The sequence below is a fragment of the Podarcis liolepis genome (genome assembly GCF_965112155.1).
Source record: "Podarcis liolepis genome assembly, chromosome: 2".
Taxonomy (NCBI): Eukaryota; Metazoa; Chordata; class Lepidosauria; order Squamata; family Lacertidae; genus Podarcis; species Podarcis liolepis.
In genome coordinates, this window is record NC_139555.1 from 106,911,770 (window position 1) to 106,939,038 (window position 27,269).

Here is a 27,269-nt window from a genome sequence, read left to right on the forward strand (position 1 = left end):
CCAGGGAAACCACCCTTCCCTTGCGCTCGGCCCTCGTCCGTACAGCATGGCGCTCTCCATGTCTCCAAACCGGGCGGCCGTTTTTGCGCAGCGCGCATTTCAGCGCCCGCCGTGGGGTCTTTGGGGCGGGGAGGGGGTCTCCAGACAGGCGCGGGACGGGATTTTTTTTGGGGAAAGTAGAATATTAGACTTCCAAAGGACGGTTTGAAGAGACCCGCCGGAAAGCGCCATGTTGCGTTACGGACAAGGGAGGGCCGGGAAGCTGAGCTGGGCGCGCAAGGGCCTTTTCCACGCAGCCCGGCCGCCTCCGCAAGATGGCCTCGTGCGCCTGCAAGGGGACCAAATCGCACGGTGCATTTTCGTGCTGCGAGGCTGGAGAGTTTTTCTTTTTAAGGCCATCGGAGCCGGTTAAGCTTGCCTCTGAGAAGGGCTCTTAGGATTGAACTGCGCGTTGAGCCTGCCCCGGGCAATCGGCGGCTGAGGCTCGTCGTGGGATCGGTGCTCTGGACCACGAGCAAAGCTGGTCTGGTTTGGTTTGGCTGTCTCGCTTTTCAGCATAAAGAATGCACCAAAGTGACCCCCCCCCCAAAAAAAAGGAAGAACACTATCACGAATGGTAGAGACGGATGCCTTCTCCTCTGGCGACCCGTCGTAGCCAAGAAGTGTGCATGCACACGAAAGCTCATACCAATAACTTAGTTGGTCTCTAAGGTGCTACTGGAAGGATTTTTTTTAATTTTATTTCGACTATGGGAGACCAACACGGCTACCTACCTGTAACGATCTTCCATGTGTAAGCAGGACAGCAGCTGGATAGCTCAGTTGGAGAGTGTGTGGCTCATTTCATGCTCTCTCTCTCTCTATATATATATAAACATAAAGAGAACATGAAATGAGCCATGCTACCTCAGTCCACAAACGCCTCTCTGCTCTCAGCCTCCCGATCTTCACAATGACCAACCAGCTGCCTATGAGAGACCTACAAGCAGGGCATGGACATGACAGCCCTTGTCACTCCCCAGCAACTGATCTTCAGAGGCCTGCTGCCTGGGAGCCTGGAAATTAGACTCCATCCCTAGTACCCGTTGATTGCTTTATCTTTCATGGATTTGTCTAATCCTCTTTTAAAGCTGTCCCAGTTGGCAGCCACCGCTGCATCTTACTGCAGTGAATTCCACGGTGCAGCTGTCTGCCCTGTGAAGAAGCACAGGCTTCCATCGGCCCCGAATTTCATACCATTCAGTTCCATTGGATGGCCCTGAGTTATCAAAGGGAGAAGCCCATCTACTTCCTTGACATCACACATCTTTTTAGAACCCTCAGTCATATCCTCCCCTTATTTATAACTCACCCCAAAAATTATTTATTCCCTCTCCCTAATGTTGTAATATTTCTTTGTAGGGGAGTTGCCCCAATCCCCTAATCCAGGCATAGGCAAACTCGGCCCTCCAGATGTTTTGGGACTACAACTCCCATCATCCCTAGCTAACAGACCCAGTGGTCAGGGATGATGGGAGTTGTAGTCCCAAAACATCTGGAGGGCCAAGTTTGCCTATGCCTGCCTGAATTATTTTGGTTGTCATTCCTGCACCCTTTCCAACTGTACAATATCCTTTTATAGAGAAGCAGCGCTCAGAACTGTGCACAGTATTCCAAGTGCGGCCACTTACGAGTGTTGCAGCAAATGGTTTTTTATGTAATTTTTATCCTGGGCTCAGTTACGGAAATCCCAAACCATAATCCAGGTGGTAAAACTGCTAGCACTTAAGTGCCACTTCAAAGTGGTATTTGAGTTACTCACTCTGTTGAATGGATGCTGACCCTTGCTTCATTGTTGAATTGTATATTTTATTAGTGTGGTTGTTGTTGTTTTTAATGTTTTGGACGCCTGCTTCTTGGGAGAAAAGCAATGACAAACCTAGACAGCATCTTAAAAAGCAGAGACATCACCTTGCCAACAAAGGTCCATATAGTTAAAGCTATGGTTTTCCCAGTAGTGATGTATGGAAGTGAGAGCTGGACCATAAAGAAGGCTGATCGCCGAAGAATTGATGCTTTGGAATTATGGCGCTGGAGGAGACTCTTGAGAGTCCCATGGACTGCAAGAAGATCAAACCTCTCCATTCTGAAGGAAATCAGCCCTGAGTGCTCACTGGAAGGACAGATCCTGAAGCTGAGGCTCCAATACTTTGGCCACCTCATGAGAAGACTCCCTGGAAAAGACCCTGATGTTGGGAAAGATGGAGGGCACAAGGAGAAGGGGAAGACAGAGGATGAGATGGTGGGACAGTGTTCTCGAAGCTACCAGCATGAGTTTGACCAAAGTGTGGGAGGCAGTGGAAGACAGCCTGGCGTGCTCTGGTCCATGGGGTCATGAAGAGTCAGACACGACTAAACGACAAAACAACAACAACAAAAGACACTTTGGAGGTGGGATTAAAAAGTGCTTTAAATATCATCTCGGTTGTGTGCTTTGCCTTCCCATCCAGTTACCCTAGTAAAGTGCCACAAGCGCCCTGAATGAAATAAATGTAGAAAGATGGTTTTAAGTATGGCAAATATGAGCAACGCTTATGGACTCAGCCCTTAAGAGGGAGAAGTCCTAGGTGGATTGGAGGAAAAGTCACACAAGAGATACGCCTTTAGCGTGGGAGAAGCTTCACTGTCAGCTCAGCTGTGAGAACCCACAAGGGAGAAAGAGACACCATGGATGCTCTCTGTGTGGGAGAATACAAGAACATAATAAATTGGTTGGTTGGCATCTGTTGTGTCTTGGGAGACAATGGAGACCCTTTTGGAAACTGCAGAAGGAGAAAGTGCTGTTGCGTTCAGGCCCTGTTTGCAGACTTCCCATGGGCATCTGGTTGGCCACTGTGAGAACAGGGAGCTGGACTAGATGGGTCATTGGCATGATCCAGCAGGGCCTTTCTTAATATTATTGTGCTCTTTTTTGTTGGGGAACAGGTTCCCCATCCCTGAGGGAAGAGGACAAAAAAAGAGCAGCCATCTAAAGGCCTTTCAGGACCCTGGACAGGTCCATTGGGTGCAGACTACTTGCCTGATAGCATTGCACATCCAACTGATTGCAGCACCACCAGTTCCTGGGAAAGTTGAGAGCTTCAAGGGGCAACCTCGGGGGCTGGAGGCAAAGACTGGGTCAGTTCTGAGCTGGTCTCTTGCCCTGTGCCTACAAACAAGCATTGCGGAACACAAAGTCTCTGGGCATTGAAGGTTCTGGTACCTTGGCAGAACCTGGAGGCTCTGCCTTTTGGGGTTCTGGTACAATGCCGAGTTGAAAGTTGGGACCTGGGTCCAGCAACCTCTGTAGCTGCCTCTCCTGACCTTGTTGGCTCCTCCTCTGCCATATCTGGATCCTTGCACCTAGAAGACAGGAAGCTGCCATATACCAAATGCGGCGGGAGAACGCTTCTCCTGACTTTTGTTTGGTCTGTTGCAATGGATCAGGGCATCAGTCTTGCTTGCATTGCAGTAGAAAACCAGTCCCTCTGTAGCCCTGACCCAGTTTGCGGCACACAATGCAACAACAGGCTTTCTGATTGCAGAGACTAGAAGGGTGCTTGCATTGATAAACCCTCTGGCAACCAGGAAAACCCATTAGATGAGTTTCCTTAGGGATGAGTGTGACTCCAAACAAGCGCTGCTGCCTTCGTAGGCTTCATTTATGACACTTAGGGATTTGTAAAATAAAGCTTGTTCCCTTCCCTGCATGCTGGAATTTGTCCCACATGTAGGCAAGATGATAATCTTGAAGCCCATCTGGAAGGACAATTACAAACTCTCATATTAGCCCTTCCCGCTCTCCTCTATGTACCAGTGTGGTGTAGTGGTTAAGAGTGGTGGACTTGTAATCTGGTGAACCGGGTTCGTTTCCCCGCTCCTCCACATGCAGCTGCTGGGTGACCTTGGGCCAGTCACACTTCTCTGAAGTCTCTCAGCCCCACTCACCTCACAGAGTGTTTGTTGTGGGGGAGGAAGGGAAAGGAGATTGTTGGCCGCTTTGAGACTCCTTCGGGTAGTGATAAAGTGGGATATCACATCCAAACTCTTCTTCTTCAACAAACTGCTTCCTCCTTTCCATGTGCACAGATCAAGTCTGAAACCTTACAAAAGGGAGAACTTTTCACCCATTCAGTCAGTCATCATCACTTTCATTATCAGGAGCAGCACCCACAGGACTGAAATGCTGAGTTTTCCCTCTATGGCTGTCATCCCTAAAACTCAGAGCAACTGCCCTAGGCAGAGCTTATGAGTTTCAATTGCACATTCCCAAGTATGGGAAATCTTCATCCTTGCCTCTTGCATTGGCTGCATCACACACTTACAAATACATGCACTCAGGCATATACAGTTGCTCTCCACTCTACCATATACCATACTTCACATGTATAAACCGCTTTCAGGTTGTGGTTGTTGTTATTTTTTAAAAAACAAGCAGTATATAAATTTTATGAAACAAAATGAATGGCATGGCAAGAGCCTTGCCAATCACATTGTAGGTAGAAATTTTGCAGTCTTTCTCTATTTCCTAGGAGTGACATAACTCCAGTGCTTAATTTTCCTTGTAGACCAGGGTCTCTCATTTCTTTAGGCTAGGAAGGTGAATGCATTAAGCTATTGGTTTAAATGCACCTGTGACCTTATGTTTATGCTGCACCATATTATCCAGCTGATGATTAATTTCTTTGTTGTTTTGTAATAAATGGGTTGCTGGAGGAGACTCTTGATGCTGGAGGAGACTCTTGAGAGTCCCATGGACTGCAAGAAGAACAAACCAATCCATTCTTAAGGAAATCAGCCCTGAGTGCTCACTGGAAGGACAGATCGTGAAGCTGAGGCTCCAATACTTTGGCCACCTCATGAGAAGAGAAGACTCCCTGGAAAAGACCCTGATGTTGGGAAAGATGGAGGGCACAAGGAGAAGGGGACGACAGAGGATGAGATGGTTGGACAATGTTCTCAAAGCTACAAACATGAGTCTGACCAAACTGCGGGAGGCAGTGGAAGACAGAAGTGCCTGGCGTGCTCTGGTCCATGAGGTCACGAAGAGTCGGACACGACTAAACAACAACAACAACAACAACAATAAATGGGTGCTTCTCTTGGCTGCCCAAAGAAACCGTTGATGTGGTCTGAATCAACTGTTTAAACATTTTCTGAACAACCCTCAATGTGAGTCCTGCATAAGTTTCTATCTTGTTATTTAGGGACATGCGTGAAGGGCACGCACGCTCCTAGAATGGTAGTGCAGGTTGGATTATTGATCTATTCAATGTAGATTGCCTACAGTGTATTGTCTACACTGACTGACGGCAGCTCTCCAGGGTTTCAGACAGAAACCTCTCCTGGCCCTAGCTAGAAATGAAAGAGATTGGAGCTTTGTATTGCCTGCATGCAAAGCAGACGTTCTGCCCCTGAGCTGGGGCAGTGATGGCCACCAAGATGGAATCTACACACATCTAAAAAACCCCTGTGAAAATGCTTTTTTAAAAAAGGTTTTGAAAAAGACATTGAATTTTGCATAGCTCACTGTCGCCATCTAGCATCACATTTGTATACTGCACTTTACAACACATTTAAAACATTTTGTTTGCAGCTGTGTAGATTAGTCCCAAGTTGCAGGACCTCAAGGAGAAGCAGAGAGGAGAGAGAGAGAGAGAGAGAGAGAGAGAGAGAGAGAGAGAGAGAGAGAATTGGACAAGTCTATACATGGTTACTAGCCATGCCAAAGGTATCATATTAAGGTCCATAAATAGCAATACCCTAGTGGTCCTGGGCCCTAAGGAAGTTAGATTAGCTTCAACCAGAGCCAGGGCCTTTTCAACACTGACTCTGGCCTGGTGGAACACTCTGTCTCATGAGACCAGGGCCCTGCTGGATCTGATTTCTTTCCGCAGGGCCTGTAAGACAGAGTTGTTCCACCTGGCCTTTGGCTTGGAATCAGCTTGATCCCCTCCCCCTCTTTCCTCTTTCCTTTCTCCTTCTGTGATGAAACTCCTACTTGGGGACTTCCCTGGCTTTTTTCTGGCCCACGTAGGACCAGTCTGGATAGTTGGCCTTGGTGAAGATTTGACGTTTTCATACCCAAAAAGTTTTTTATTTGAGTTTCTACTAAAATGAAGCTGCATTTTAATGTTGTATCTTAATCTTGTTTTTAAGTTGTATTTTAATCAATTGTTTTTCTCTGTGGTGTTAGCTGCCCTGAGCCCGGTCTTGGCTGGGGAGGGCGGGGTATAAATAAAACTTCTTCTTCTTCTTCTTCTTCTTCTTCTTCTTCTTCTTCTTCTTCTTCTTCTTCTATGGCAGGTTGAGAGGAGTTCCCTACCAAGACAGACTTTGCTCGTGTGCTCAAGACATCGATTCCATAAAACATATTTTGTTGAATTGTGCAAAATATGAGCAAGCCAGGGCTGAACTGATACTACCCTTGCTGGTACCTTTCCCGGGAAAATCAGAGGCTCACTATGTCAGGTTCCTACTGGAAGACCAGACAAATGCTAGAACATTAGCAGTGGCAAAGTTTTTATCGGTGGTTGCAAGAACAAATGATCCCTATATTCTAAACAAAATGCTTGTTTAACCTGGAGGTAGGCTGTATGAATTGTGTATTGCTTTGTAATGATTTGTTGGGTCTCTGGACCATAATAAAGAAAGATTGATGATGATGATTATCTCCAGGATCAGAGGCAGAAAAGCTTTGAATGCCAGCTGCTGGGGAGCAATAGCAAGAAGAGGCTACTGTGCTCATGCCCTGATTGTGGGCTTCCTGGAGGCTTCTGATTGGTCACTGCAGGAAAGAGGATGCTGCGCTAGCTGGGCTTTCAGCCTGATGGAGCAGGGTTCTTCTTATGGGTACTTCCTTTCTCACTTTCTCATGAACTGAAAAGCACAGCACAAACCTCCCACTTCAAATCTGGCAGCGTTTTGTAGGCTTCATCAAGATCCAGCCATTCTCATTCCCCCAGCCTTACTCAGAAGATTATTATGAGAATCAAAGCACACTATAAAGCACTGCATTTGTTTATTGAATGATCATACAGTTTATGGTTATTTGTGACCATTGTAAATGTGGCAAGACTCACAGCTTGCACGGTTTTTTAAAACTCAAATCTTCCCAAAATAATGTAAGGAGTCCAGTCACATTTATCTCCCCACAAATGAAGGAGGGAGGCATAAAAACTGAAAGGGATAATACACATACACACACGCACACAAATACCCACAATCCAAACTGATAACATTCCTAAACCGTGTGAATGAGAACCATCACTTTAGAGAACCTGAACATGGATATTGTATATTTTGTTCTGCTTCAGAATGGAGTTTCATTAGCTCATTTTTTTCTAAAATAACGGGTGTAATAAAATATGTGCTTCAGTCATTTTCATCAGTGCTCCACAGGAATGGAAACAGTTAAATGCTTTTGCACTAACTAGGGCTGCTGGTTTGTTTGTTTGTTCCATCCTTTAGCACCAGCATAGCAGGCAGAAGTTCATCAGGTGCTGCTTTTCCAGCATGGAGATGACACAAGCTTCATGTTTTGTCTGTGGTGCATTTGTTAAAGGCACTGCAGAAAGATCATAAACATATTACTTTGACAAACATCTCTTCAATTGTTCATCTTTCACTGCTCACAGTAAGATAAACCAACCAGTTCTCCACATAATATACTCTACATCCCCTAAGCCTCTGCAATTCCTACTGTCATCCCATCTGTATTTGCTTCTGTGAGGCCAGGGGAAGTTACTTCAGTGTAAGTGCGATTGGATCAGGTGACATACAGGTCCTTATCAATGCCAATGGATCAACAACAAGATGCAAAATGCCTGCCGTTTCTGTCCTTCACCAAAGCTTTCTGCAAGCCACTTTGTTTCCAAAACCGGTGTGGAGTAGTGATTAAGAGCGGTAGTCTCGTAATCTGGGGAACCAGGTTCACGTCTCCGCTCCTCCACATGCAGCTGCTGGGTGACCTTGGGCTAGTCACACTTCTTTGAAGTCTCTCAGCCCCACTCACCTCACAGAGTGTTTGTTGTGGGGGGGAGGAAGGGAAAGGAGAATGTGAGCCGCTTTGAGACTCCTTAAAGTAGTGATAAAGCAGGATATCAAATCCAAACTCTTCTTCTCTTCTTCTTCTTCTTCCAGGCAAAACTCAAGATGCTGATGATAGCGTTTGCAGCCCTAAGTGGCTCAAGCCCCAAATGCCTTCTCCCCTACAGACTCTCCTGGGTGTTAAGACCAGCAGACAGAATGACAGAATTGTAGAGCTTCAAGGGACACCAAGGGTCATCTAGTCCAACCCCTGCAATCTCATCTAAAGCATCCCTGACAGATGGCCATGCAACCTCTGTTGAAAAACCTCCAAGGAAGAAGAGTCCATCACCTCCTGAGGGAGACTGTTCCACTGTCAAACAGTTCTTAACTGTCAGAAAGTTCTTCCTGATGTTTAGTCAGAATCTCCTTTCTTGTAACTTACTCCCTAGAGAGGGAATTTAGAATTGCAACCCAAAGAAGGTGAGGTTAAAGAGGACGGACAGCTATACTCCTCCTGGATATAGCAAGCTGGTTTTTGATCTGGAAGAGGCGATCCCAAGCTGTGGTCTGTGGACCACGAGTGATCAACACACTTCATTCAGGTGGTCTGCAGCATGTCAACATTAAACATTTGCTGTAAGTTTCAGCTGTTTTTTTTATTGCGTCTCTTATTTCTAACATTGTATATTATTGCATTCAAATTGCAATTCGACAGAAGCAATGAAAAACCATTCAGCGTTTAGCACAGCACAATTGCTACAACAGGCAGAAGAAAATCAGTAGATGGTCAACTAAGACCAGAAGCAATTTTCAGGCGCTCGGCGAGGCAGTGCGGGGGCGGGTTTGGGAACCACTGATGTACAAAGACCCATGTCCTTCAGCTTCTGCCTTTGCTTGTTGTGTAGAGCTTGGCAAATCCTCCCTTCTTAGCCTCGACCTGAAAAGGGGCTTGCGAGTAACAATCAGAGCATTTGCACCAGGGATTGTGCAGAGCCAGTGTGGTGTAGTGGTTAAGAGTGGTAGTCTTGTAATCTGGGGAACCGGGTTCGCGTCCCCGCTCCTCCACATGCAGCTGCTGGGTGACCTTGGGCCAGTCACACTTCTCTGAAGTCTCTCAGCCCCACTCACCTCACAGAGTGTTTGTTGTGGGGGAGGAAGGGAAAGGAGAATGTGAGCCGCTTTGAGACTCCTTAGGGTAGTGATAAAGCGGGATATAAAATCCAAACTCTTCTTCTTCAAACCCAGCTTATCATGTGAAACAGTGTGATCTACGTGCATTTGAATACCCCAAAGGAAGGAAGACTAGAATTCTCATCATGAGAGTGTCCATTTCAAGTTCACCTCCTAGGAATAAGCAAGACATTCCACGAATTCCCGGGAAGACCATTAAGAGCATCTCACGCCTTACAGTCGAAGAGGAAAATTTATAAGCCGGCAGGTCCGCAAACACAGCTTTTCTGTAATGGATGCACGGATACAGTTGCCCCAAAAACTCTTGTTCTGAAAGCAACAACAATTAGATTAACCATATTCATCAAACAAGGTTCACAGCAGCAGATCAAGTTCTGGGGAAATCTTGGATTCCTTTAGAGATCCATAGTGCAGGAGGGTACAACAAAGGCTACAGCAGTAGATAGGGAAATGTCCACCAGCTATACTTTCTCCTTGCCGAATGCCAGTGATGACAATGGACCTGACTTTCCATTTCGGAACGAAAGACTTTTATTTGATAAGCACCTGCCTGGCGTTCCTCTGCCCCGTGTGAATTTTCTGGTGCCTTGTAAGATGCGAATTCCGATTGAAGCTCTTCCCACATTCGTGACACTCGTAAGGTTTTTCTCCCGTGTGGATTCTCTGGTGTTTCGTTAGACAGGAGCTCTGGCGGAAGCTCTTCCTGCACTCCAGGCAGGTGTACGGCTTCTCACCTGTGTGGATTCTCTGGTGCAGAATGAAGTCCGAGATCCCCCGATAGTTCTTCCCGCACACGGCGCACAGATAAGGTTTCTCCCCCGTGTGGATTCTCTTGTGGACGACCAAGTGAGAGCTCTGCGTGAAACACTCGCCGCACTCCCGGCAAATGTACGGCTTTTCCGCCGTGTGGATCCTCTGGTGCCTGATCAGGTGCGAGCTGACGAGAAAGCTCTTCTCACAGAAGGAGCACTCGTAAGGTTTCTCCCCCGTGTGAATCCGCTGGTGAGCCACAAGGTTGGAGCTGACGCTGAAGCCTTTCCCACACACGGGGCATTTGTAGGGCTTCTCGCCCGTGTGGATTCTCTGGTGTGCGATAAGGGTCGAGCTCTGCGAGAAGCTTTTCCCGCACTCGGGGCAGGTGTAAGGCTTCTCCCCCGCGTGGATCCTCCGGTGTTTCACGAGGGCAGAGCCGTCACTGAAGCATTTCAGACACACACGGCAGACGTAGGGTTTTTCCCCAGTGTGGGTCCTCCTGTGCCTTATGAGAGGAGAGCATCGCTTGAAACATTTCCCGCAATCGGGGCAGTTGTAGGATTTTGCCGGCTGGGGGACCTTTTTCTTCTTCACTGCTCTCTTGCTGAGATCAAGGGCCATTTCCTCGCGACGGGAGGACTTGCGCTTCCTCTTCTTTGGCGGGCACGCCGGCGGCAATTCAGGATTGCACTGAATCGCGCAGCCTTCCTCTCGATCCAGGCCTTGGGAAACATTGGCGCCTGGTTTTTCCGGCAAAGCATCTTGCAGAATCTCCTGCTCGGTTCTCTCCTGGAGAGATGTCTGTGCCTCGCTCTCGCTCAGCATTTTTCACCTGCTGGGAAAGAACAGATCCCCACGTCTGAGATTTTACTCCAAATCACTTGTCCTTCATGCATTTCAGGCCCATGACATACCTTTGACCAGGGGCATCGTTTTAGAGGGTGACCCAGGGAGCCTGAAAGTCCCGGAGGGACCCCAAAACTACTGCCCATCTTCCTTTTAACTTTTCTTTACAAGGTGTTCAGAACCACCAGAAAACACAGTGCTATTAAGCACCATTATCAGTTGTCCAGAGGTATCTATGCTTCTCTTGGTATGCCCCGCAGAGGACCTTAAGGTCCACAAATGACAACATTTTGGAGGTCCCAGGTCGCAAGTGGTTAGATTGGTCTCAACTAGGGCCAGGGCCTTTTCGGTACTGGCCCCGACTTGGGCGGAATGCTCTGTCACAAGAGACTAGGGCCCTGCAGGACTTGAAATCTTTCTGCAGGGCCTGCAAGACAGAGCTGTTCCACCTGGCCTTTGGCTTGGACTCAGTCTGACCATTAGGTTTCCCTCCCCTTATGGCCTTATGGCTACTTTTAAAATGAGGCTGCATTTTAAATTGTATTTTAAATTGTTGTTTTTTCCTTTTCCCCCTATTATGTTTTTACTGTGCTTTTATTGGTGTTAGCTGCCCTGAGCCCAGCTCTGGCTGGGGAGGGTGGGGTATAAATTATTATAAGCATACAATATACATTTCCCACCCATTTCTGCCATGTGCTGTACCCCGAGTCCTTTTAGTGCCTAGAAATTCAACATGCTAAACAGAACCCCAGCTATGGCTATGCCCTGCCTCCACAGTCAGAGACAGTACAATGGTTCTGAATTTGAAATAGCAGGAAGGGAGAGGACTCTTCTGCTCAGGTCCTCCTTTGCAGGGTCCACAAAGGTGTATGTCTGGCCAGAGTGAACACAGGAAGCTGGACTAGACGGGCCACTGGCTCTCTTCTTATGTTAACCCAGCTGTTTGTTTGTTTTTAACCCAGTAAGTGTACAAGTTCCCTCTTTTCTTACTCTCCCTGTTACCATATTTTTCGCCCTATAGGACGCACCGGCCCATAGGACGCACCTAGTTTTTTGGGGGGGAAATCAAGGGAAATTTTTTTATTTCGCCCCCAGGTTTGCGCAGCCATCCCCAAGCTAGAAGAGGGAGACGGAGCGCTCCGTCTCCGTCTCCCTCTTCTGCCTTCAGGGACAGCTTGCCCCGCTATCCTGCGAGCTTGTGGGGTTGGCGGGGGGAGAAGCAGGCTTGCTTCTCCCCCGGGCAGCCTCCAGATCAGGTCGGGGAATAGCAGGGTGGCGGCGCTCCGCCACCCCCCTATCCCGCGAGCTTGTGGGGCTGGCGGGGGGGGGAGAAGCAGGCTTGCTTCTCCCCCCTCCCAGATCAGGTCGGGGAATAGCGGGGTGGCAGCGCTGCGCCTCCCCGCTGTCCCCAGCTTTTGGGTGCAGGCTTGCACCGGGCTTGCAAGGTTTGCAGATAGCTTCCTGAAGCCTGGAGAGCGAGAGGGGTCGGTGCGCACCGACCCCTGTCGCTCTCCGGGCTTCAGCGAAAGCCTGCATTCGCCCCATAAGACGCACCCAGATTTCCCCTTCATTTTTGGAGGGGAAAAAGTGCGTCCCATAGGGCGAAAAATACGGTAATTCTAAGGACATAGTTACAGTGCAGTCATATTAGTTGCACAGCCAATCCAGGTTTTCCATAAGCAAATGCTACAAAATTGAGGCTGGGCGAGAGTGGAGATGGAAGTCTCTTGCAGAATTTTTATAATCTTCTAAATCGTACTGTGTCGTCAATATGCACGGTGCTTCACAAAGCACTAGAAAATAAGATCTCTGCCTGGAGGAGCCCACAATTTGAAATCCAACCTAGAGGAGACAGCAGAGGTAAAGGGAGGGAGGAGTTATAAACCGGGAAAATAGTGGCACAATGGGTCAGTGAGTCTGGCTGTTAACCAGAAGGCTGGTGGCCGCTGGGGCAGCTGTGGGCAAAAGATCCCTGCATTTCAGGGGGTTGGTCTAGATGACCCTTGGGGTCCCTTCCAACTCTACAATGCTAGGATTCTAGGCATTCGTTTGTGTCATGCATATTTAGGCTCAGGCATGGGGAAAGCCAAGTTCAAACCCCCAGCTCCATCACAAGGCCCAGTGGGTGACCTTGAGGCAGTCGCGCTGTCTCATCCTAAGCCACCTCACAGGGTTGCTGTTGAGGATAAAACAAGGAGAGAACATAAAGTCACCTTATGCCGGGACAACTGTGACTTTAAGGACGAATGGGAGCTTTTTACAATTTATCTAAAAAGACAACAAAAGGAATTGGACTCCTTGGCAGGCTTTGAATAAACATACACAAACTTATTGGTTGGTAACATGGTAGATAGATAATGCAAGGATCTGTATAATTTTTATAACATGCAGAGAATAATATGTGCTGAGAAATCAGAGAGAGGAGTGAGGGAAGTCTCTTGGGGGGAGGGTTTGAAGAGGGGTGGAAAATGGGGGGGATAATGAATATACCTGAAGGAGCGTCTCCACCCCCATCATTCTGCCCGGACGCTGAGGTCCAGCGCCAAGGGCCTTCTGGCGGTTCCCTCATTGCGAGAAGCAAAGCTACAGGGAACCAGGCAGAGGGCCTTCTCGGTAGTGGCGCCCGCTCTGTGGAACGCCCTCCCATCAGATGTCAAAGCGATAAACAACTACCTGACATTCAGAAGACATCTTAAGGCAGCCCTGTTCAGGGAAGTTTTTAACGTGTGATATTTTACTGTATTTTTGGTTTTTATGGAAGCCGCCCAGAGTGGCTGGGGAGGCCCAGCCAGATGGGCGGGGTATAAATAATAAATTATTATTATTATTATTATTATTATTATTATTATTATTATTTGTTTTGATAATTTGTTATGTGGAAATTATTACTAGAAATAAATAAATGAATAAAGTCATGCTGAATGAGACCGTCTAGCTCCATAAAGCTCATTAGCGTCTACTTCTGACTGGCAGTGACTCTCCAGAGTTCCAGACCTTCCTGCAGATGTCAGTGGCTGAACCTGGCTGGGGACCTTCTACCTGAAAAACAGGTGTCCTGCCCACTGAGTGACAGCCCTTTCTCACCTCCTTGGAAGAAAGGGAGGCTAGAAATGCGACAGACAAGAGAAGTGTCCCAATATCTCAGCTGGGATGGCTCAGCCCGGATAGCTCAGTTGGCCAGAGCCTGGTGCTGATAGCGCCAAGGTTGCAGGTTCAATCCCCATATGGGACAGCTGCATATTGCAGGGGCTTGAGCTAGATGACCCTCGGGTCCCTTCCAACTCTATGGCTTTTCTCACACTGCCAGGAAGGCAAGCCGCACCTGGCCAGACTCCCTTTCTTTCTCTCCATCTGTTCACCCTACAGAATGATCCTTAGTGCTTAGGCTGGGTGGGGATCTCTAGACGGAAAGAGAGAAGGGGGCTCGTGCGCCTTTAACAGCAGCGCGGAAAAGGCAATTGCAGCAGCTGTAGCAATGTCATCTGCCGACATGCCCTCCGCTACACAACTGTTAAAGGTGCAGGAGCCCCTTTCCTGCGTCTCCTCGCCCCCCGAGATCCCTGCCCTGAAGCGACCTACTCGCACCCATGGACTGGCACCCACCGCCCGATTCCTCCTTTGTCCATTCATTCCCCACAAGTGGTGCAGCCAGCGGTCTGGGGACATCTGATGCTGCAAGAAGTACGGGAGCAAGCGGCGGAGATGCTAGATCCCTCTAGATCCCTTGACTGGAAGACCATCGCGACGAGACCCCCCACCCCAACCGGCTGCAGCGCGTACCCCAAATAATGGCGCGGCGAGAATCCTGAGCCCAGCCTGCCCGGGATCCCTCGCCTCCCTCCCTCCCTCTCTCCTCGAGAACCGGGAGATGCCCGCCCCGTCGCACCCCCCACCCCCCCAGGAGTGCAAAAGAAGAAGAAAAGCGCTTTCCCCTTGCCTTGGGTGGGGGTGGGACCCTCGCCAAGACTCCCTCTTCTCCTGCCGCATTTACCGCGGACGTAGCTCCAGCTGCTCAGGGGTTAAAGAGCCGCAGATCCCCCCCGCGGGGATGTGGGAGGAAGGAGGAGAGAGAGAGACAGTTTCCCGATCTCCCTCGGGCTCTGGTAAAGCCAGGGATGGAGGGTGGGAGGAGCAGATGAGGAGCCAAGGGGTCTTTTTTTGGAAGGAGAGAGGTCTTGTTTTGAGCCCTCTCCAAAAGCAGCCCCAGCGCCGGCTGAGCGCACCCGTCCGTGCGCCTTGCGCGCAAAGCTCCCCAGCAGCGCCTCGGGAGCCCAGCGACCTCGATCCGCTCCTCGCCCCCTCTCTCGCCCCCGCGTCGTCCGCTCCCGCAGCGGCTCCTCCCACTCGGGCGCTGGGCTCCAGCCCCTTCCTGCCGGCTGTCCATTCCCGATTGCAACCCGGCCAAGCTCCGAGCCGGGAGAAAGAGGAGGAGGAGGAGGACAGCTTGGCGCGCGCCCCGAGACGGCGCGCCAACTTTGGGCGCACGTGCGCCTTTAAGAAAACCAACCCCGCTGCCCCCCCCCCGCTTGCATTAATGCACAAAGCCAGGATCTCTGCCCCCCCCCCCCGGCAAATGACGCAGGGAGCCGTGTAGGAACAGCTTTCCACGTTGGGATAATTTTCTCAGTGTGTGGGAGAGAGTCCGGCTCGGCAAGATAATTGCAACCACAGGGGGGGCCTTTTGGTCATTCATTCTAAAGAGACCAGATCTCTGGACATGAACACAGGCTGATAGACAGTAATTAAAATAATAAAATTTTATTTATATCCTGCCCTCCCAGTCAAAGCCGGGCTTAGAGCTGCTAACAACAATAAAAGTAACACAAATTACATAAAATCACAATCAATTAATTGAAATGCATTCTAAAATCATTTCATTTTAAAATCAATTCAAAATCAAATTAATGGCAACCATTGGGCTAGAGTTCTGTGAGGATTACAGAAGGAGTGGATCAGACTGTGCCTTGGCCAAACCCCTGGTGGAACAGCTCTGTCTTGCAGGCCCTGCAGAAAGATGTCAAGTCCCGCAGAGCCCTAGTCTTTTGTGACAGAGCGTTCCACCAGATTGGGGCCACGGCTAAAAAAGCCCTGGCACTGTTGAGGCCAGCCTAACCTCCCTGTGGCCCAGGATCTCCAAGATGTTTTTGTTTGAAGACCGTAAGGTCCTTCGTGGGACATATCAGGAGAGGCGGTCCCGTAGGTACGAGGGTCCTAGGCCGTATAGGGCTTTAAAGGTTAAAACCAGCACCTTAAACCTGATCCTGTACTCCACTGGGAGCCAGTGCAGCTGGTATAGCACCGGGTAAATGTGATCTCGCAGCAAAGACCTCGTAAAGAGTCTTGCTGCAGCATTCTGCACCCGCTGGAGTTTCTGGGTCAGTCTCAAGGGCAGCCCCATGTCAGACAAGCATTATTTGTGCGGATGTGTGCTCTGTTCTTCTTGGTAATATTAATGTCCTGTCTTTCCCCCAGACTGGGTTAACATGGATAAAATACAAACAGCTAAAAAAACAATTGGAATGGTAGAGTTGGGAGTGATCCCAAGGGTAATCCAGTCCAGCCCCCTGCAATGCAGGAATCTCAACTGGAGCATCCATGACAGACAGACAGACAGACAGACAGACAGCCTCTGCTCCTAGGAAGGAGAGTCCACCACCTCCAGAGAGAGACCAGAAAGTTATTCCATAATGTTTAGCCAGAATCTCCCTTCTTGTAAACTCTAATAGAATTAAACTCTAACAGAATTAAAGCAACTCTGTGGAAGTGTAGATAATGAAAACAGTGTGGTTTTTCCATTTAAAAGCTGTCAGTTCCCAAAGGCCTGTTGGAACAAGGCAGTTTGCGCCTGCCAGTGGAAGAACAAAGAGGGAGCCAGTCTAGTTTCTTGAGGGAAGGAGTTCCAAAGCCTGGGAGCAGCCACCGAGAAGGCTCTGTCCTGCGTCCCCCCACCCAGTGTGTCTGTGAGGGTGATGGGCCTCCCCTCCCTGCAGATTTCAGAGACTGGGCAGCTTTGTATGGGAGAATATGGAATTTCATGCAGCCTGGGCCTGCCATATGCCGTCTAGCCTTGGATTTCCTGCCATGGAGCAAGGAGTTGGGATAGAGGTTGTACAAGACCTAGTGTATCTGAAGAAGTGTGCATGCACACAAAAGCTCATACCAATAACTAACTTAGTTGGTCTCTAAGGTGCTACTGGAAGGAATTTTTTAATTTTTTTATTTAATTTTATTTATTTTGTTTTGTTAAGGCCCACTACCAGTTTGATAATGTGTGGTGTCTGTTCTTCGGGGGGCAAGACTTCCCAAATCTCAGAATATAGGCTTTCTTTCTTTCTTTCTTTCTTTCTTTCTTTCTTTCTTTCTTTCTTTCTTTCTTTCTGCCCTGCAACCAAATGTATCCAAGGGGCGTGCACAAAAACAAGAACAATAAAATAAATTGGTAGAGAAAGCTGCGACAGCTCAGTCAGTAGAGCATGAGACACTTAATCTCAGGGTTGTGGGTTTGGGATGCACATTGGACAAAAAATTCATTGCAAAATGTTGGGACTAAATGACCCTCTTGGTACCTTCCAACTCTCCAGTTCTGTGATTCAGTGATGGGTGGGGGGGGAATACTTCCAAGGGTTGCTCCTCCCCTATGTCCCAGTCAGGATGTTAAGATCTGCATAAGGGATTTCTCCCTGGGTATATGGGTGTACATTCTTATATATGGCTAGTGAAGTTTTTCCTGGCATGCGACAAACAAAGTGAAGGGAGAGGGGACTTCACTTGTTTGATGTTGCAGTCCTGCGCCCACTTACCTGGGAGTAAGCCCCATTGAACTCGGTGGGTCTTACTTCTGAGTAGACCTACATGGGATTGCACTGTACATCCTGTATATCTTAAAATTAGCCCCCTCTTGAAATATTTAACAGGTGACAGCTCCTAACCTATTGCAGGTACCATTAAGCAGGCACCTCTAACTCCATAAAGCCCTCTGTCGAGTCTCCCCAGTTTTTATCTGTCCCCCCAAATGGCTTTCTTCTTACTCTCACCCTTCTTTTTTTCATGCTTCTGTGTAAAAGTAAAAAATGGAAATCTACCCTGCTTAAAATCTTCATTAATTTTATTTTTTAGAACCTTGCATTTGTATCCTCTGCACACACACACACACTGAGAGGGGGCTTTTCTCCAGGGGTCTGAACCCCCACCCCACCCCATAAACAACCTATCCATTATGCTTTGCGCTCTTTCGTTTCTCTTTCATTTCTGTCACTTTACTTTAAGAAATTTCTGCAGAACTGACCCAGCTTATGAAAAAGCCTTCCGCCACCTGCTAGCACACAACCCCACCCTAGAAGGTCTATAAAACCCACCCCATCCCACTTTTAGGTCTCTTCTAGAAGACCCTGACCTAGAAGAGAAGCCAACAGAAAACAGTAGTAGCTACAGAGGAAAAAATCAGGTGAGTGAGATATTATTACCGTACCTGCTCCTTATTTGAGAGCCTCTGAAAGGAGGTGCTGTTTTCTAACTTTGCCTATTGTTGCTGATATTCTGTTTCCGATTAATTGTTCCTTCTGCATGTTTCCCTAATGAACCAAACGGCAAACTGGGAGCTTCTCTGCTTCCTTTAAACCGTTTTTGAGTATTGTGTTTCAATTGTTGTGACCTGTGAAGGTGATAAAAAATAGTAGCTTATATTAAGGCTTTCTCCTCTGTGTTCTGTGTCCCACGGCTGCTTCATTCTGAAGGCACTGCGATATGGGGTTCCCACCCTCCTCTGTTCCTGCACTCTACATTTTTATCATAAAGACCTTGACTTTTTTTGCCTTAGGAATGCAGGAAGTTATTTTCTACTGAGTCAGATTCCTGGTCCATCTGCAGTTCATTGTGGCCCATGGTAGCAGCTCCTATCCAGGATTTCAGACAGGGCTCTCTCCCTTAGTCCTACAGTACTTGGAGATGCTGGGAGTTGAAACTGGAATATTCTGCATGTGGGGAAAAAACACAGATGCCGTCCACTGAATTATGGCCCATCCCTTTGAAACAGGGGAGGGTAACTTTTTTTGAAGGCTGGGGCAGTATTAGCAGAAGGGGAAGCGATAGCGAGGTACATATGGAGAAGGACACCCCTTTTCTGTTTCTCTCCTTACCCATTCATTATTCGTTACACACGCCCAAAGCTCATTCGCCCTGCATGCTAAATACCCCCATATACTCTCATGCAAGTGTGCACCATCTTCATTCATAATTTCATTCATTCTCGTTCACCGTTTTCCAAACCGCCTCTTTATTCAGCTCGCAAACGGATTTGTTTGCACGACGTTTGTGGGGAGGTTTGATAGCTCGCTTTCCGGAGCGTTTTCCTATTGCTTTCCCTATTGCAAAAAAACAAAGTTCAGTTTTGAAAGGAAGCGGTTTGGTTGCGCAAGAGCGCCAAATCAGCTTCAGTTGCCAGTCATCCAAGGTTGGTCTTAAAGGGCTAGCGACCTCCCACACGAGAAAGTGACTGCTCTCTGCTCCTCACTTGCCCCCTGCTCAGGTGGGGGGAGCAACACGGTCTGCTCATCAGCAGAGAAGCACTGGTAGGGTAAAGTGAATATTTCCCATTCTGGTTCAAAGGGGCTCCTGTGCTTTTAGCAGCTTGGCCTCCATAGCAGAAATGCTTCCTGCAATCCACAGAGCTTGCAGATTTCCCTTAGGCATCTGGTTGGCCGTTTTGAGAAAAGGATGCTGGAATAGATGGGCCCAAGGCCTGATCAAGCAGGGATCTTAAGTTATTGGGAAACATGCAAAGTGCTTGTTTCCAACAGACAATGCCTTGCCCCCAACTCTAGTTAAATGGGGAGCCTAGATAAAAAGGGAAGACGTGTACAGGTTGGCATGTGCACTTTTAGGAACTGGAGACCAGGGAACGCATGGAAAGAGATCTACTGGCTTCTTAAAGAGCATCTCTTACCCATGGTTTCTAATAAACCCCACAATATTGTTGGAGAGAGAGGTTTGGGAGATTCGGAATTAGCACAACGGTGATTGCTCCAAGCACATTAAAACTTGTTTAGATTTTTATCACCCTCACCCACCTTTAAACAAACGTTGCCCACAAAAATACTTAGGCTAGAATAAATCACAGACCCTCAACTTTGGAAATAAGTGAAGATTTTACTCAGAGTTCCACCCGTTACAGCAAACAAGTATCCACGCATTGGCAGTAAAATAAAGAAGGTGGTTCCAAATGACTTGGAAGGGGCTTGGTTCCATTACAAAATGATCGTGCAGTATTTGCGTTAACGAAGTTGCAAGCTGTAAAAATATTTTCTAGAGAGTTTTCATTCACTTCAGCTTCATTGAAGAAGAGCAGAGAGCAAGAAGGGTGGCTGCAGGGGAGAAAGGCTGCCGGGACCTTGAGCTCAGGACTCGGGTTAACTTTTCCAGGAATGCAAGTGAGAGTCAGTCATTGTATAGTACAACAAATATTTCTCATTTGCCAGGTTGTTATTTCACTTGCTCCTAATCTGCATGTATAGCTCACTGGGAGCACTTCTTTCTCCAAAGGTTTAGCTGAAGAGGAGAGGTCATTCCACATGTGCATGGAATCATTCTGTTTAAGGTTGCAAAGGAAACTGCCATATACAGAAACAATTGAGAGTTGTCTACACTGTCCGGCAAGTGCCTCTCTAGGGTTTTGGATAGGGGGCATTCCCAGCCCTATCAGGAGAACCTGGAGTCCTTCCTCTCCCAGGTTCCTTGAAGACTGAAGCTGGCAGCCTTTTAATACCTGTGCCTCTACCAATTACCAGATGGGGAGAAACCAAGGAGCTGAAATAAAAAAATTCCTTCCAGTAGCACCTTAAAGACCAACTAAGTTAGTTCTTGGTATGAGCTTTCGTGTGCATGCACACTTCTTCAGATACACAGTGTATCTGAAGAAGTGTGCATGCACACGAAAGCTCATACCAAGAACTAACTTAGTTGGTCTTTAAGGTGCTACTGGAAGGATTTTTTTTTATTTTGACTATGGCAGACCAACACGGCTACCTATCTGCAAAAGGAGCTGAAACTTTCCCTTCCTTGATCAGTGTTACAGAAGGCTTCACCTGATGGATTTCTGTCTATTGGGAAGCTCCACTAGGAGAAGAAGGTCATGCCTGTGATTTCCTCTTCTGTTCTCTGGCTCTTGAATTGCAGGCAGATTCTCTCTTCCTGTTTATCCACCCCCACCGTTTAGCCTGGACACTGTTGTCCAGCACCAAGGGCCTGCTGAGGGTTCACTCACTGCAAGAAGTGAAGTTACAGGGAACCAGGCAAAGGGCCTTCTTGGTAGTGGCACCCGTCCCGTGGAACATCCTCCCATCAGATGTCAAGGAGATGAGTAACTGTATAACCTTTAGAAGACATCTGAAGGCAGTCCTGTATAGGGAAGTTTTTAAAAAAGGTTTTATTACGTTTTTATATGCAACTGCATCAGATGGGCAGGGTACAAAGAAACTGTTGTTGCTGCTGTTATTTATTAATTTTTCACAAAGGAAAAAAGGGAGGAAACTTTGCAAATGTTAACATAAACCAGGTTACTATTTCAATTGTTTTGTTATGTGAGACCTCTGGGTATAGAATAGAATAGAATTTATTATTTATGCCCTACCCATCTGGCTAGGTTTCCCCAGCCACTCTGGGAGGCTTCAAACAAAGTATTAAAATACAGTGGTCTGTTAAGCGTTAAAAGCTTCCCTGAACAGGGCTGCCTTCAGATGTCTTCTAAAAGTTAGTTGTTTTTCTCTTTGACATCTGGTGGGAGGACGGGTGCCACTACCGAGAAGGCCCTCTGCCTGGTTCCCTGTAACTTGGCTTCTTGCAGTGAGGGAACCACCAGAAGGCCCTCGGTGCTGGACCCCAGTGTCCGGGCAGAACGATGGGGGTGGAGACGCTCCTTCAGGTACACTGGACCGAGGCTGTATATAAATTCAAATAATAATAATAACAGACTTCCCACCCTTCCCTATAATTTCAGAGAACAATGGAGCCCCCTAGCAAAGAAGCCAGAGGGCAGCCCAGCCTCAAGGTAGAGAGGGAGGCCGCCATTCTTTCCATAGCCCAGCCATCCCAGAAGAGCTACCAGTGCCTGGAATGTGGCAAGAGCTTCCGCCGAGGCCCGAGCCTCTTGACTCACCAGAGAATCCACACGGGCGAGAGGCCCTTCCAGTGCCTGAACTGCAAGAAGCGCTTCACTCAGCAGTCGAGCCTCACCATTCACCTGAGAATCCACACAGGAGAGACCCCTTACCACTGCCCTCAGTGCGGCAGGTGCTTCCGCCAGAGCTCGAACCTCCTCAAACACCAGCAGCTCCACGCTGGGCTGAGGCCCCACCTGTGCTCGGAGTGCGGGAAATGCTTTGCCCAGCGCTCCAACCTCCTCATTCACCAGAGAATCCACACTGGCGAGATGCCCTACCTGTGCTCCGAGTGCGGCCAAACCTTCAGGCAGCACCGCAGCCTGCTCATCCACCAGCGGAGCCACCAGGCCGGCGGCGCGGCCTGGGGCTACGAGTGCCCCGAGTGCGGGAAGAGCTTCGCGCAGAGCTCCGACCTGGTGAAGCACCTGAGAGTCCACACCGGGGAGATGCCCTACAGCTGCCTCCACTGCGGGAAGAACTTCCGGTACGTCTCGAATCTCAACAGGCACCGGAGGACGCACACCGGGGAGAAGCCCCACGCCTGCCGCCAGTGCGGCGAGTGCTTCAGCCACCTGTCCAGCCGCAACACGCACGAGAGGACCCACACCGGCGAGAGGCCGTACGGCTGTGCCGAGTGCAGCAAGAAGTTCATTTCCAGCTCCAAGCTGGCCAGGCACCGGAGGATCCATTCCAAGAAGCCGACTTTCCTCTGCAACGAGTGCGACAAAGGCTTCTTCCACCGTCCCGCCCTCAAGAGACACCTGCACCTCCACAAACCAGGTGTTCCGAAAGGAAAGGGGAGTAACGGAACAAGGAGACTTTGTTAGGCCGAGCTGAATGCCCCCAACCCAGGTAACTTGGTGTGTGTGTGTGTATTTATACCACAAGCAGGGGTTGTTTTTTCAGTGGGAACTCACCGGAACTCAGTTCTGGCACCTCTCAGGTGGGCACCATAATAATAACAGTAATAATAATAATTAATAAATTATATCCCGCCCATCTGACTGGGTTTCCCCAGCCATTCTGGGCAGCTCCCAACAGCATATTAAAAACATCAAACATTTAAAACTTCCCTAAACAGGGCTGCCTTCAGATGTCTTCTAAATGTCAGATACAGTGGTACTTCAGGTTAAGTACTTAATTCATTCTGGAGGTCCGTTCTTAACCTGAAACTGTTCTTAACCTGAAGCACCACTTTAGCTAATGGGGCCTCCCGCTGCCGCCGCACTGCCGGAGCACGATTTTTGTTCTCATCCTGAAGCAAAGTTCTTAACCTGAGGTACTATTTCTGGGTTAGCGGAGTCTGTAGCCTGAAACGTCTGTAACATGAAGCGTATGTAACCCGAGGTACCACTTTTAGTTGTTTATTTCCTTGACATCTGAGGGGTGGGCGTGCCACAGGGCAGGTGCCACCACCGAGAAGGCCCTGTACTCTCACTTCTCACAGTGAGGGAACCGCCAGAAAGCCCTCGGTGCTGAACGATGGGGGGTGGAGACACTCCTTCAGGTATACAGGCTGAGGCTGTTTAGGGCTTTAAAGGTCAACATCAGCACCCTGAATTGTGCTCGGAAATGTACTGGGAGCCAGTGTAGCTTAATGCTTCCCTGATAGAAAGGATGTGATCCAGAGCGTGGGGTTGCATCAGATTTGCTCAAACTTCTTTTTCTCATTTGTCACGTGTACCAGCCGGCTCTGCATTAGCAAGAGCAAAAGCTACTGAGCATTGCCATTGTTGGCAATGTTCAGAATAGTTGCTTGCAACCCCAACTTTTTGTTCTACTTGATTTGGCAACTTTCCCACCTGATTATTAGCCCCAAACCCATAATCTGTATTGCAGGTCACTACCCAAAGTTGGTGTGGGGAAGTTCTCTAACGTGCACAGCTCTTAAAGGGGTAGGGCCAATGACTGTTTTTCACCATTATAACTGAATGGCTCTGTTGTTGTTGTTTAGTCGTTTAGTCGTGTCCGACTCTTCGTGATCCCATGGGCCAGAGCACGTCAGGCACTTCTGTCTTCCACTTTTTGAACCAATCAGTTGTTCCATATCCAGTTCTAACTGTAGCTTCTTGTCCCACATAGAGATTTCTCAGCAGACAGATGAGGTGATCAGGCACGCCCATTTCTTTAAGAACTTGCCATAGTTTGCTGTGGTTGACACAGTCAAAGGCTTTTGCGTAGTCAATGAAGCTGAAGTAGATGTCTTTCTGGAACTCTCTAGCTTTCTCCATAATCCAGTGCATGTTTGCAATTTGGTCTCTAGTTCCTCTGCCCCTTCGAAATCCAGCTTGCACTTCTGGGAGTTCTCGGTCCACATTCTGCTTGAGCCTTCCTTGTAGAATTTTAATCATATGGCTCTTCCTCTAGTTTAAAGAGGTACCCTGTGTGGCACCCTGTTGAAATTGGGTTGGGCTACATCACCCCTGATCATTGGCCACAGCCAATTGGCCACAGCAGCTGGGGTTGATGGGAGTCGTAGTCCACATTTCAACACCATGTTGGCTGCTCCTGCTCTGGTCTGTCCTTGGCATTGGTACAGGGTTGGTTTTGTAAACAGAAGTTCCACCATCTTCATGGGTTACTTGTGAGGTTCTGGAGGCATCTAAGCTGCTGTTCCAAAATGGAATGCTCAGCTAGAAAGATCCCGCTATGCAATTGTTGTTCTTCATCTCTCAACAGAGTCACTGAAGAATTGTCAGAGAGAGTCTTTGTGGAGACCCCGAAGTTGTTCTGGATTCTGCAGGTCTTCAGAGTCCCACTTGCAGTTACTTTCAGCGCTTGCTCGCTTGCAAAATAAACACACACCTGCCTCCTCCAGGTAGGAACTTGGTGAATTATTGAGGTCTATCCAGAATCCCTTTTTCAAGTTAATTCTTGGCATGTACTATTGCTGAGGGTGATTGGATACAAAGGAGCTTCAACGAGTTGGTGAATCAAGAATGGAAGCTTATCACGCAGGGCTGAGAAGCACCATCTACTAAAATTCGTTTCTCCTGTCCAACAGGCAAAAATACAGATGTTCGCTCCTCCTTTAATGCTGCTTGCCCTGTGGTTGTTTGAACTTAACTTGGGCAAGTTGTAGTTGAATAAAGGGGACTATGGCATGGCTATAATCACTTGGTCTCCATGCCTCCCGTGTAAGTGGGATGCATTTCGCTGGCATTAACTTTCTGGTAATGCGTTTAGGATGTGGAACACATGTTTTCTACAACCTGTATAAGGAAGACTAGCAAGAACAAATTCTGGAGAGAGGTAATAGGATCTTTGTCTCTGTCTCACAGGCACAAATGCTGACTCCCTTGTCTCTGTATGAGCTTTCTCACTACAATAAATGTTGAGTGGCACAAAACGCTGTTTGCTTCCTTCTTGGTTAGCGGGTGTAGCCAGTGTGGTGTAGTGGTTCAGAGCGGTGGACTCGTAATCTGGGGAACCAGGTTCGCGTCTCCGCTCCTCCACATGCAGCTGCTGGGTGACCTTGGGCCAGTCACACTTCTGCGAAGTCTCTCAGCCTCACTCACCTCACAGAGTGTTTGTTGTGGGGGAGGAAGGGAAAGGAGAATGTTAGCTGCTTGGAGACTCCTTCGGGTAGTGATAAAGCGGGATATCAAATCCAAACTCTTCTCCTTCTTCGAAATGCAAGAGCTGTTTGACAGTGGACTCCCTCAGGACGTTGCGGACTCTCCTTCCTGGGAGGATTTCAAAGCAGAGGTTGAAAGGCCATCTGTCTTGCATGATTGAGTTGAGATTCCTGCATTGCAGGGGGTTGGACTAGATGACCTTTGGGGTCCCTTCCAGCTGTACAATTCTACGATTGGACAAGGTAATGTAGGAAAGGAACCCAAAGGGTCATCGAATCCAAGCCCCTACAGTGCAGGAATCTCAACTGAAGCAAAGACAAATTTTTATTAATTTATTAATTTCTACAAATTAGGGTGGTAGCTCTCTCCTGCCTTCTCCACCCCCCCCATATTTTTTTATTAACAATACAATCCAGAATGAAACGTGGACGATAACGAAGCCCTTGCAAAAGTAAGAAGGGACAATGGTGACAGATTTTTTAAAACAATACATTAGTCCAGGTGGGGCGAGAGATCCGCACGTGCTAATTTTTTTTTTGCCTATAGTGCAATCTGTTCAGGGTGCCGGAGCTCGAATGCCCCCAGATCTCCAAGATCCCCAGCAGCACTTTTACCTTCGTTTACTCGCCCGCCAGCTGTAACGTGGGGAAACCGGAAAGACCCGCAAGCTGTGCGTAGAACACAGCAGCTACTAGCGTGTCTGTCACCCGAGCATGCTCAGTAGATTCGCGGAAGCCGTGCTGAAGCTTCCGCCCTCACTTGGGCAAGCAGGACGCTACTTCCTGGCGTCCGCACAATTAACCCTCCGGCCGCTGGGCCGAAATAGGAATAGATGAGCTTCGAGCTATGTGATCACGTCATATTTATTGCATTCGTATTTAACTAGCCCGATCAACTCTAGAGCGGTACACGCGAATCAAAGACTTTATATGCATTGGGAAAATCACGAGATTTAAAATCATGGGGTTCATCTTCTAGTCAGTTTCCCAAACCCCAAAATAGGTCAAAATCATACAGATTTTGGTTTCAGTATACCTAAGGTAAAGGTAAAGGGACCCCTGACCATTAGGTCCAGTCGTGACCGACTTTGGGGTTGCGGCGCTCATCTCACTTTATTGGCCGAGGGAGCCAGCATACAGCTTCTGGGTCATGTGGCCAGCATGACTAAGCCGCTTCTGGCAAACCAGAGCAGTGCACGGAAACGCCGTTTACCTTCCCGCCAGAGCAGTACCTACTTATCTACAGTGGCGTAGCGTAGGGGGGGCCGGCCGCAACATCTGGGGGTTAGGGGGCGCAAATCAACGGGTTAGGGGGCACAAATTACTTGCCTTGCCCTGGGTGCTGACAACCCACGCTACGCCACTGCTTATCTACTTGCACTTTGACGTGCTTTCGAACTGCTAGGTTGGCAGGAACAGGGACCGAGCAACAGGAGCTCACCCCGTCGAGGGGTGCTCCTGCCAACCTAGCAGTTTGAAAGCACATCAAAGTGCAAGTAGATAAATACTGTAGGTACCGTTCCGGCGGGAAGGTAAACGGCGTTTCCGTGCACTGCTCTGGTTCACCAGAAGCGGCTTAGTCATGCTGGCCACATGACCCGGAAGCTTTACGCCGGCTCCCTCGGCCAATAAAGTGAGATGAGCGCCGCACCCCCAGAGTCAGCCACGACTGGACCTAATGGTCAGCGGTCCCTTTATCT

At 48.5% G+C, this 27,269-nt stretch overlaps 2 protein-coding genes across 5 annotated transcripts; one reads left to right on the forward strand and one right to left on the reverse strand.

Annotated features, from left to right (window-relative positions):
• Positions 1 to 7,022: 7,022 nt before the first annotated feature.
• On the reverse strand, positions 7,023 to 26,304 carry LOC310701795 (uncharacterized protein). 4 transcript variants are annotated; one of them, XM_083493184.1, is made up of 3 exons: positions 26,199 to 26,304; positions 18,308 to 18,490; positions 7,023 to 10,828 (listed from the first exon to the last, which is right to left on the reverse strand). In XM_083493184.1, exon 3 carries the CDS (start codon positions 10,816 to 10,818, stop codon positions 9,772 to 9,774), a length of 1,047 nt encoding a protein of 348 aa, XP_083349310.1. In that variant the 5' UTR covers positions 10,819 to 10,828; positions 18,308 to 18,490; positions 26,199 to 26,304; the 3' UTR covers positions 7,023 to 9,771. The 4 variants fall into 4 exon arrangements, with proteins under 4 accessions (XP_083349310.1, XP_083349311.1, XP_083349309.1 ...); XM_083493185.1 differs by lacking the exon at positions 26,199 to 26,304 and having other exon boundaries at positions 18,308 to 18,548; XM_083493183.1 differs by lacking the exons at positions 18,308 to 18,490; positions 26,199 to 26,304 and adding an exon at positions 14,777 to 15,339 and having other exon boundaries at positions 7,023 to 10,825.
• LOC310701821 (uncharacterized protein) lies at positions 21,621 to 25,341 on the forward strand. Its single transcript, XM_083493244.1, has 2 exons — positions 21,621 to 22,844; positions 24,672 to 25,341. Exon 1 carries the CDS (start codon positions 21,836 to 21,838, stop codon positions 22,817 to 22,819), a length of 984 nt encoding a protein of 327 aa, XP_083349370.1. The 5' UTR covers positions 21,621 to 21,835; the 3' UTR covers positions 22,820 to 22,844; positions 24,672 to 25,341.
• Positions 26,305 to 27,269: the final 965 nt, after the last annotated feature.